General features: G+C 56.0%; 1 protein-coding gene across 1 annotated transcript in view; it reads left to right on the forward strand.

The window, feature by feature from the left end:
* Positions 1–4,357, forward strand: part of TTC7A (tetratricopeptide repeat domain 7A) — a 121,117-nt gene extending 116,760 nt beyond the window's left edge. The window contains exon 20 of the mRNA XM_082852352.1: positions 4,021–4,357. Coding sequence (XP_082708478.1) covers positions 4,021–4,242 — 222 coding nt within the window. The 3' untranslated portion in view covers positions 4,243–4,357. The remainder of the gene's footprint in view (positions 1–4,020) is intronic.
* Positions 4,358–12,081: the final 7,724 nt, after the last annotated feature.

Genomic DNA, 12,081 nt, shown 5'->3' on the forward strand with positions numbered 1-12,081 from the left:
CCCTTCCCCACAAAACAAGGAGGTAGGACCAGCCTGGGGGCCTGGAGCTGCCCCAGCTCCAGGAGGGATGTGATGTGTGGGCTAGGTTCTCAGCCGGCACAGATTCCTCACTCCCAGTGTGGTTGGACAGGTAGGGGCTGACACACCTGGGAGGACCCGGGAGTGCACACGGAGAGAGCTGTGAGCTTGGCTGGAACGTGGGCCTCCCTGAAGGGTGTGTCAGCCCCCCTCCCCGCCCCTGGGGTGGGTGAAGGGAGGGAGCCTTGGGGCAGCCTCAGAGGTGGTCCCGCCCTGGGCTCCTTCCTGCAGCCCCATGGTCCCCAAGCAGGGGGCTCCAGGGACCCGGAGACTCCAGCAGCCTCCAGCTGATTCCCGGCTTCCCAGCTGGAAAGGCTGTTATAGAATCCCAGGAATGTGCCTTGAGCTCAGAAAGAAAATTCCCAAAATAACTTCTATAAATACTTGAGGGGAGGGGTGGGGAGGGAGCCCTCAGCCTGGCCTGCAGCTGGCCTTGCAGTCAGGGCTGCTTCCCAGGGCCGCCCTCCCCCCCAAAGAAGAAAAAGGCTCACACAGCGGGACCTTCCTGCCGCCCCTCCCCTCTGGGGTACAGCGTCAGGCACTGAATCAACCGGATGAGATGGTGTGCAGTGGTAATTCTCCAAAAGGCAGGTAGGACCCCCGCTCCCCTTCATCCCCATCCCAGGCTGTGGCTCCTGACCCCAACCTGCACTTCCCCCGAGAACCTGGGCTCCTAACAGGGAGACTCCCTTCAGAGTCTCCACATAAACCGGAGACCAGACCCTAGCCAGGGAGGCGGCCCTCACGCTGCCTGCCTTTGTGGCCCTCAGCAGGTCACTAAGTACGCATAAAGGCCTCCGGTGTGCCTGGCTTTGCCCCCGGGACCACCACCATCCCCCCAAACTCTTTTGAGCTGCTGTCCTGTGGGAAATCACGGAGCAGGCAGGAGCTGGGGACCCTGTCTCTCTCAGCCTACAGGGGTGGGGTCAGGGATGGCGTTCAAGAGCTACAGTGAGGAGCATACCCTCCAGGCGGTGGTGTGGCAGCAGGGGCTGCCCTTAGGCAAGAAAGACAGACTTCCTAGAGGAGCAGGGTCCCGGTGGATGAGATGAGGCCAGATGCTCCCTCCCTTCCTGAGATCCAGGAAGGGAGGGAAGGAAGAAGGAATGGACGACCTCGGGAATTTCTGGGGACTTCCCCATAGCCCTGCCCCTCCCTGAGCTCCGGTTATAGGCGCCATGCTCCACCACCTTCAGTGACTCGCACTTCTTTCTAATCCCTGTGTGGGCAGCACGGCGATGGCATCTCCCAGGTCAAGTGTCAGAAGCTGAGAGTCACTTAGCAGGTCTGGTCTCCTCTCTCGACACAGGGAGGGAAGGAGTCAGCTGGGATATTTGGATGGAATTGAGACCAGTTCTGTGTTCCCACCATCTCCCTGGAGACCTGTTCTCGGGGCAGCTGGGGGTGGGGTGACTGACGGCAGGCCCTCGGCTCAGCGCCGGGGTTTGGGAGAGCAGGTGAGACCTCACATCCTCCTGGGGCAGGGCCCTGCCCAGTTGTCAGGCAGCAAACAGCTCTGAGTTGCTACCAAACATGAACCCAACGGGCTGGTGTCTCGGGCAGGTGGCAGCAGATCCCGTTACAGGCCCTGGGCCTCCAGACCCCAGCCTGACCCTGGTGTCTCCTTTCAGGCTCTGAGGTCAGCACCCCAGGGTGGGGGGGATGTGATCCAACCCCACGCCAGCCCACACAGTCTTCCCTCACAGGGAGCCTTGCCCTCCCTGCCCCTCCACCCAGGACCCTCTGTTCATCCTGGGGACACTTCCATTTGCTGTCAGCCCACCATGCACCCTGCTCTATAATTTCAAATTCATCCTTGCAGAATCCTCACAATAGCCTACAAGGTAGGACTGTTCTAGCCCCTGGTTTACAGACGAGGGAACAGCCTCTCAGAGAAAATGGGCCACTTCCCCATGGTCTTGGCACTTGTCAGTGGCACAGCTGGGATTCCAACCTGGCCAGCTCTTCCGGCTGTGTAGCCCTGGGCTTTTTTCCTCTACATAGAACATACAGAGGAGCCTGCCACAAACCTAAACCAACACACACACACCCTGTTCAGCCTGCAGACATATCTGGCCCCTTCCCAAACACCTACACACTTCTTGAGATCAGGGGTTTTCAGGCTTGTTTTTAGCTATAAAGCCCTCTTTTCAAACAAAAATCTCACATGGAAGCTCAATATAGAAAACTTGGTGTGTAAAAGCCACTGTGGCCCCGCCCCCGCCCTGGGTGGCCCCGCTGGCCTTCCCCATCTGTCCTCTGTTGCTCCCCCATGGGCAGCACTCACAGGGCTCAAACCTTCCATTTTTGGTGCTTAATTTTGGTGTCTGGCGGCCTGTTGTCTCGCCTTCCTGCCCTCCTCCTCGTGGGCCCTGTTCCATCATGAGCTGCTCAGGGTCCAGCTCCCAGGCCATGTGGACAGAGCAGCTTGGCCTGGAGCCCTGCTGGCCAGACTGGACACTGCCCACTGGTCCTGGACAGCCCTGAGTCAGCACTGCACCCATCTGGCCAGATCCAGGAGCCCTGCCTGAGGCTCTACCCTGCCCTTGGTTCCCCTGCCCTCCCCCCGCCCTCCCCCATCCCTGTGGTCCCCTGGGGACAGCTTCACCCTCGGCTGAAGAGCTCCCCTCCCTTTCCCTCCCCCTGGCCACCAGACCGCCAGCGCCTTCAGAGAAGGAGGCTTTTCCTAGGGCTTCCTGAGCACCATCTTTCACTCTTGCCTAATTGGTCGTATTCCAAGCCCTCGGAAGACTTTATGAAATCAGCCATGTGCATCTTCCCCAGTGGGTCTCCATAGCAACGGAGGGCCTAACTCTGGGGAGTGCGGCGAGGAGGAAAATGTTCCAGCTAAAAATGTACATGGCCGTCAGTGGGCGGGCACCCGAGAGGGGGCTCCTGGCACACGGAAGGCAGCTCCCCACCCCCATTCCCTGTCCAGGAAGTCGCTGTTGTTTTGGCTTTACCTCATGTCTGAATGAGAGGATGGCCCCCCGTGCTGTGACACTGTGGCACCTTTGAGGGCTGGGACACAGATTAGTGGGAGGGTGCAAAGCAGTCTTTCTGGGACTGGAGGTCGCAAGAGGACCCTGGCCCTTCCCCCTGCTCAGCACCCTGTCCACCCCACCTCCCCACACCCCTCCCAGTGTGGGTGGACGTAGAGCGGGACAAGGTGCCAGTTTCACTTCCCAACTCGGTGACAGTTCCTGTCACTTCCTCTGTCTCTCCAAACAACAGGGCCAAGCTTCCCAGGCCCCTCCCAGAGGCCCTCCTTTCACCCAGCATCTGTCCCTGGTTCCCTGGCCATCTGACTCTCCTCCTGCGACCCTCACCTGCCTGGCCAGGCTGGGCTTTAGGTCCCAGGAAGACAGGCTACCGCTGCGGGCACAGGAGCTGTCCATTCACCCACAGGCTTGAGGTCCTCCCCAGGCCTGTAGCGCACACTCCTTGGTCTCACAGGTCCCTGGGGAGAAGGGCAGCGCCACAGTGCAGCACGGGGCCTTGGGGTAACAGATCCGTTGACTGAGAGCTCCCGCACATCAGGCACGGTTCAAGTGCTTTGCTTCTACTGTCGTGTAAACGTCACAACAACCCTAGAGGTGGACACAGTGGTCTTTCCCATTTACAGATGAGAAAACTGAGGGCCAGAGAGGGGTGACTTGCCCGGGATCCCTCAGCTGTAATGGGGAGACCCGAAGCCAGGTCTGCTGACCTTGAAGCCCAACCCCTGGGGCAAGGAGGATCAGAGCTGCCACAATGGGTGACCCGGGAGGCCGGGCTGGAAGCAAGGCTGGGACGGACACAGGGTCACTTGACAGTACCCGGGCCTGAGACGCAGGGCCCTCTCTGGCTCGTGGCCGCGCTGCTTCCACTCCTTACCCCGACGGCCAGGATGCCCCTACCCCAGGGCAGCCTCACTCACCCCACCCTGCGCTTGCTCCCCAGGGTGTGATGCTGAGTCAGCTGGGCCATCGGAACCTGGCCCAGAAGGTGCTACGGGACGCCGTGGAGAGGCAGAGCACCTGCCACGAGGCATGGCAGGGCCTGGGCGAGGTGCTGCAGGCCCAGGGCCAGAGCGAGGCCGCCGTCGACTGCTTCCTCACCGCCCTCGAACTGGAGGCCAGCAGCCCAGTGCTGCCCTTCTCCATCATCCCCAGAGAGCTCTGATGAGGCCTCACAGCTTTGGGGAGGGAGGGAGCTGCCCGGCGGGCAGGCGGGCAGCAGGGAGCGTGGGTCGGGGAGGTACGGGGCCTCAGGGCGATACATCTCTAGGGAATGTGTCTGCAGGCTGCAGCCCTAATTCTCCTCGCCTCCCCCCCCACCCCCGCTTTCCCTCCAGGGCCAGCTGGGACTGGGAGCTGCCCATCTGGAGCAGGGTGGACCAGGTCTGCATCAAAAACAAATCCCTTGTTCCTTGGGACTCAGACTGCATGGAGTTTATGAGCAAGGAAGTAGCTGGGAGGCCACGTCCACACGGGGGACGCTCCCCAGTGTATCTGGGCATCGTCTAAATGCGCAGTAAGGGTCTGTGAGGCTTGGGTGCCTCTCCTCCCCCACCCCGTCTAAAAGCCCCTGTACTGTACCTGCCACCCGCCTTCAACATCTCTGACCCTGGATTTCCCGGCTTTGCACAAGCTTTAGTCTCGAACCTCAGCCCTCTGCTCCCACGCCAAAGATGAGCTGCCCTTTGGCTGGGCCAAGAGGGCTCTCCTGGGTTCCTTCCTCGGCCCCTCGGGAGGCAGTCTGCTCGAACCCTCAGTGACTTAGAGTCATGGTGACTGGACTTGCTCCCCAAGAGCGCTAGTGGGGGAACCTCACAGCTGTACTTCACCACCTGCCCTCAGCAGGCCTCGGTGCCTGGGGGAGCCCCTGGCCCTGGCCTCACACCCCACTCTCAGGTCGTGCCCAGGGCAGTCATGGCTTGAAGAATCTGCTGGCAGGCAGGAAGAGGACGGACCTCTGGGTCCTCTCCCAGGTTTAAGTTAGTGGACAGTGCGTGGCCGTGCCCCTCTTTGCTTGGGCCCGCCTTTAATCTTCCCCTCTGTTGCCAAGTGCCTCTGGGGCCTCTGGTGTCTGGCCAGGGGCACTCAGTTCTGGGCCTAACTAAACTTCCATTTCTGCCCACCTCCACCTCTCTAGAAACGGGCCTCAGCCACCTCCTCAGGCCCTGGGCTGTAGCCCCTAGGATACAAACATGGCCGCTGGACCCAGCCCTCCCTTGCATCAACACCTCATTCCTTCAAGCCTTACCTTTCTGGGCAATGGGTACAGTGTAGCTCCCTCTAGGGGTTATAATGTGGAGACTGGCAATCTCTAGGACTGCCCTTAACACCATCCACAGCCCGTTTTCACCTCAGGCTCTCTCAGGTGACCCAAGCCCCGCCCTAGCCATTCGGTTTCCCCTGCCTGGGGCCAAACAGGGCCTGTAATTAGAGACCCAAGGAAGGGCTGGAGCCTAGCCCCTCCCTGGTTGTGCAGGCCTCTGTGTATGTGACACCCGTCTCTACCGAGGTCCTGGGGGTGCTGGTGGGTGGTGTCTTCCCTGCTGCGTGATGCTCTTGGAACTCTCCCCACAGGCCTATCGGGGAACTCCTTTCTTATCTGCACTTTGGGTTTCAGTTTTAAAGCCCCGTGTGGCGTATCTCTCACTTGAAGGTGTGTGGAAGGGTCAGGTGAAGGCTGCCCTAGCTCGTCAGAGCCCGGTCTGTTCCTCGGAGGCGAGGCGAGGCAAGAGGCTGTTGGAGACCCACGCTCCTCCCAGCCCTGGCTCAGCACTCCACACCCCCAGGTGCCACCAGGGAGAGCCTGTGCCTCTAGCCTTCCCATGCCAGGCCAAGGGACACTGTAAGGACACCAGATCCTTCATCCCGCCTGGCTGAAGGATCTCTATATGTGTATGTATGTGTATAAATATATATATATATATGATAGAGATCTATTTTTATTCTGGAATTCTGTTAGAAAAAAAATAAACAAGAAAAAGCAAATGCTGTTGGTTTACATTGGGATGCCCAAAGATGGTGGTAGTGAGTCCTTGGTAATAGGAAAGGCAAAGGCAACAAATGCGTTTTGACTTGAAGCATTCCTTTTAGGAAGCCTCAGCGGGGCTGGGCAAGTTGCTTGACAATTCAAAATAAAGGTCTTGAATAAAGAGGCCCATGAAGGGAAGGCAGGTTTGTGTGAACCAGTGTGTTCATTTATCTACCAGGTACCCATGGGACAGGCCTTGAGGGAGCCCTGGAGAAGAGGCAGAGGCCTGAGAGGTCATGAAGGCCGGGGCGGGGACGCACAGGTGGGGAGGGCAGTGGGAGGGAGGGGCCCACTGAGGAGATTGTGATGAGGGCTTGGGGAGGGGACTAAAGACCTAAATTTAAGGCCAGACACTATCAAACTCTTAGAGGAAAACATAGGCAGAACACACTATGACATAAATCACAGCAAGATCCTTTTTGACCCACCTCCTAGAGAAATGGAAATAAAAACAAAAATAAACAAATGGGACCAATGAAACGTCAAAGCTTTTGCACAGCAAAGGAAACCATCAACAAGACCAAAAGACAACCCTCAGAATGTGAGAAAATATTTGCAAATGAAGCAACTGACAAAGGATTAATCTCCAACATTTATAAGCAGCTCATGCAGCTCAATAACAAAAAAACAACCCAATCCAAAAATGGGCAGAAAACCTAAATAGACATTTCTCTAAATAAGATATACAGACTGCCAACAAACACATGAAAGAATGCTCAACATCACTAATCATCAGAGAAATGCAAATCAAAACTACAGTGAGGTATCACCTCACACCAGTCAGAATGGCCATCATCAAAAAATCTAGAAACGATAAATGCTGGAGAGGGTGTGGAGAAAAGGGAACCCTCTTGCACTGCTGGTGGGAATGTAAATTGATACAGCCACTGTGGAGAACGGTATGGAGGTTCCTTAAAAAACTACAAATAGAACTACCATATGACCCAGCAATCCCACTACTGGGCATATACCCTGAGAAAACCATAATTCAAAAAGAGACATGTACCAAAATGTTCATTGCAGCTCTATTTACAATAGCCCGGAGATGGAAACAACCTAAGTGTCCATCATCGGATGAATGGATAAAGAAGGTGTGGCACATATATACAATGGAATATTAGCCATAAAAAGAAACGAAATTGAGTTATTTGTAGTGAGGTGGATGGACCTAGAGTCTGTCATACAGAGTGAAGTAAGTCAGAAAGAGAGAGACAAATACCATATGCTAACACATATGTATGGAATTTAAGAAAAAAAATGTCATGAAGAACCTAGGGGTAAGACAGGAATAAAGACACAGACCTACTAGAGAATGGACTTGAGGATATGGGGAGGGGGAAGGGTAAGCTGTGACAAAGTGAGAGAGAGGCATGGACATATATACACTACCAAACGTAAGGTAGATAGCTAGTGGGAAGCAGCCGCATAGCACAGGGAGATCAGCTCGGTGCTTTGTGACCACCTAGAGGGGTGGGATAGGGAGGGTGGGAGGGAGGGAGAGGCAAGAGGGAAGAGAGATGGGAACATATGTGTATGTATAACTGATTCACTTTGTTATAAAGCAGAAACTAACACACCATTGTAAAGCAATTATACTCCAATAAAGATGTAAAAAAAAAAAAAAAAAAGCCTTGCAGAGGCGTGGCCAAAGCCTGGAGGGGGGTGGGAGGCAGCAGGGGGCATCCAGACAGGGCCAGACACCCCTGCTGCCTCCAGAGCCTGGCTGGGAGAAGCCAGGGCCAGACGTGCCACCTGAACAGGAGAGACTGCCCCAAAGGCACTGCCAGTGGAGCAGCTTCAGCACCTGGGGGAAAACGCCAGGGTAGGGGTGTGTGGTGAGCATCCAGGCCACATCCAGATCGGCCACCTGCTCTGAGAAGCCCACACCAATATTCTAATAGAAGTTACGCCACATACAAATACACTATATAAAATGTGTACCAAATGATGACATCAGTTTACACAGAAGCCCTGTTTTCTTCGTGCACCCCAAGGGATTATCTGATGGACCCCCAAGGCTGCACCCACACGGTCTGAAGACAGCTGCCCTTAAGGCTTCCCCTCGAACTCAGGGCCTGGCTTAGACAGAGCTGCCCGCTCGGCTCCCTGGCCACCTCCACCCTGATCCTCAGCCCTGTTACTGGGGTTACGGTTTTGCTGTTAGTGAGGAAGGGCCCTTCTTGGAGCTCCTGGGTGCCCAGCTTTGATTTCCCTGTGATACTTTTTTAGAAAACACGTTCAGTCTTTAGTGGTTTAACAATTAGTATCAGATTACTTGTCACACACCCTCGTCTGCCAGCTCACGGCCCCCTGGGGTGAGAATTAAAGGCTGCTTTAGGCTATAGATGGTGTCACTTGTCTGCCAGCCTGGGAGAAAGGCCTAGAAAAGCTCATCCTACAAGGACAAGATGAGGGAATCTGGAGGGAGGGAGGGGCAGGGAGGGGCGGCCTTCCTGTCCCTGAGGAGGGCTTTGCTGAGCTGACCTCAGGGTGGGCAGATGTTGGAAAGTCAGGCAGTGGTGGAGACCCAGGCGCTTCCTGACCTCCAGCTCCCCATCTGCAGACCCCTCATTCACACTCGAGCCCTCCCTGGAGAGGGAGGGGCCAGCCCCGTGTCCAGCCCATTGTACCAACACAAGGGCTGGAGTTTAGGGCTGAGACTCGGCTGCACTGTCACCCCCATGGACCTCCAGCCCACAGCCCTGCAGTATTAATAGTGTTTATCTGCAGGCACAGGTATGAATGGAATTTCAGCCACCACCCCCAGACTCCTACCAAAGTACTCACTGTTGCATTCACACCCCGACCCGAGCGCTCAGATGTCACTGTGCAAATATTTCTTGGCCTGGTTTTCGGGAAGCATCCAGCTAAACAAATATCCCCCAGCCCGTGCTGCCAGCCCTTGATGACAACCCACAGTCAGAGAGCCTCACACATGAGCGACCTGTGGGACCACCCCCACGTGGTGCAGACTTGGACTCTGGAAGCTAGGGAGGTCCTACTGGGAAAGTACCCCATGCCAGAAACTCCTTCGAATTTTCATCAAGCTCTCTCCGTTGCGAAAAGCAGAGACCCACTGAAGGTAGCGCCAGGAAAGAGACAAGGGGGGTTCCCTGGAGCCCTAGGGCAGGGATCGCAGTGCACAGATATGGGGCCGAAGCAGCCATGCATCCGTCTTTGGTGATGGAGTCAGCACCCAGACTGAGCTCGAAGGCCACTCTACCACGGGCTGGCCCTGTGCCCTTGAGCAAGTGACCTACCCTCTCTGTGCCTGTCTCCTCATCTGTAAAGTAAGGATAATCCTGGAATAGTGCCTGCTTTGTGGACTGTCATGATGATTAAGTGAGAAAAAACATGGAAAGAGCCTAGAACAGTGCCGGGCCCATAATAACCGCTGGATACCTGTGTGATGATTTTCTCTGCCCCGCCTCTTCCCTCCTCCTCTCCCTGCTGGCTGACCTCGCTCACTCAGAGATGCTGCCATGGGACTACGTTCAATCTACATACCCTGGCTGGCCTTCCACCTCCAGTGCTGCAGCGACATCCCTCTGTGCATCTGAGCTTAGATTCTTGGATGAGACGATCCCACTGGTCCCGCTCATTTTTCCATGGGTCCCTAAGAACAACAAGCTGTGACCAGGGGATGGGCCTCAGGACACAAAATATGGCTGCCTGAGCAGCTGGAGTTCCGGGTGAGCAGTAACGGGCCCCTTCTGAGACCCTGCATCAGCCCACCATTCCCTCAAGCCTTGCCCTCCTGGGCACTCGGTACGATGCAGGTCCCCCCAGAGGAGGAAGACAACAGAACTCACACCCCCTTGAACACCCACCCCACCCCTTCCCTATCATTGTCACTTACGGTACGTCATGGGGGCTCCTGTCCTGTCTCTTCTCTTGATAGCAATGACAATCCTAACATTCTCCCTCTACTATACTAGGCATAAGGCACTTTGCTTATCGGTGGACTCTCTCTCCGACACTGCTCCTTTGGTAATCAACAACCTAGGGAAGTGGGTTTTGTCCCCATGAAAGGTGACGAGACCATGACGCCTCCACTCACAGCTAGGAATATGGCAAAGCTGAGAGTAAGGTCCTCACCCACAGAGCCAGTACCAGCTCACCAGATGATGGGAGAGAGGCAGGCAGTGCCTGTCACTGAAGCAGAATGACCAGGAATCCTCCAGCAGGGGAGAACGGCCAATGCTCAGTGCTGCCTGCCACCCTAGCCCCTTCTGCAGCCGGAGAGGAGGTTCCTTAAACAGAGACCACTCAACAAGCTGGAAAGTCCCCCAAAGAGCAAGAGGGTTCTCAAGATGCCAGGCAACCCGGAAACAGGAAAAGGTCACCATGGGAGCTGCGCGCCGGGCCATGTGACCCCACCGTCCTACCCACCAGCTGACTGAGCCATGGGTGGTTTCTAGAACCAAAGTTCCTCCTCTGTGCACTGGCCCACAGCCTATGAGGTGGCCTGGGCATCCCACACAGAGACCCCCAGACTGGTGGTGACCGTCCCTGCTCTCTCACACTCTCACTCATTCTCTTCCCCCCTTAACTGTCTCTTTGGAATTTGGCAAGAAGTAAGTCATTGTGGGCCTCTTTTAAAAACATATTTTTTTCCGAACCATCTGAGAATAGGTTGCATAAATCATGCCCCTTTACCCCTTAGTAATTCAGTGTGTTTTCGGTAAGAACAAAGGTCCTTGTCTTACATAACCACAGCACAGTTCACAAATGAGGGAATTTAACCCCGACACAGTATTTTTCTCTCCTCTCCCGTCCATATGCCAGTTTGTCACCACTGCTCCTTGTAGCACTGTCTTCCCCTGGCCGGGGTCACATATTCCACTTAGTTGTCACATCTCTTTAGTCTCCTTTAATGTGGAATGGTCCCTCCAACCTCTCCTTGCCTTGCATGACATTGACAGTGCTGAAGGGTGCAGAGGGTCTGGCCTCTGCGGTGAGAGTTGGGACAGAGACAGAAGCAGTTGGTGGTGGGAGCAGAGGCTGAAAAGCGGCAGAAGCTAAGGGCCAGGGGCAAGAAGGAAGAACAGCTGGGCAAGAAGATAGAAAAACGCAGAGCAGGTGAATCTCCATAAAGATGGAGCTCTCCAATCAAAAGAAATGGATGCCCATTTTCAAGGGGGCAAAAGACGATGGACTCAAGAGAGCTCCATTCTATCCCAGACGCCCTTTCCAGCTCCTGCAGCCTGAAGTCAAGATTCCCATCTGAATCCTTTCCTCAGTCCTTGCAATGACCCCCTGATGACGTAAGGGACCTCGAGTGTGTTTGTTCCTGGTGGCCCTGCCCATCCCCAGAGAGGCACACTCTCCTTCCCCAGGTCTCCTCTCAGTGTGCACCTGGAGACCAGCCTTTGGGGGTGGAGGGGCGCATGCCAGGGCACCCACCTAGGGGGGGAGGGGCTCCGACCCGAAGCAAAGGGGCACCGGTGGGCATGGCGAAAGCCCATCTCACAGGCAAGGGAAGGCAGTGCAGGAAGGTGAGGTGACCGGCCCGAGGCCTCCAGCCACCAGGGCAGTGAGTGAGTGACACTCGGGCGGTCTGCATGCAAGAACCTCGGTCTATGGCATTCTTCCTGGGACACCCGCCAACCAGAGGAGGAGCGTGTATGCTGAAACGGGGATCAGAGCAGGCATAGGGACACTGTCACAAAGACTAACTGGCCTCAGGTGTCAGCTGTGACACCTGAGATGAGTCCCTTCTCTGTGCGGAGGTCAGAGCATAGGTGGCTTCCCCGGCTCCCCGTCCTCAGGTCTCAGCAGCTGGGGCAGTCTCTGTAACTGACTGTGACCTCCATGGCCTCAGCTTGGGCCCAGGAGGAGGCCGTTGCAAGCTCCCTCTCACCTGTCTCGTGCCCAGGAGCCCACAGCTCACTACCCGACCCCCAACAAGGCCCCCAGCTCACTGGCTGTGAGTGGGGCCCCTGACACCGCTCACACCTGCACCCCTGAGAGCAC

This window comes from Leucopleurus acutus (assembly GCF_964270905.1).
Source record: "Leucopleurus acutus genome assembly, chromosome: 12".
Taxonomy (NCBI): Eukaryota; Metazoa; Chordata; class Mammalia; order Artiodactyla; family Delphinidae; genus Leucopleurus; species Leucopleurus acutus.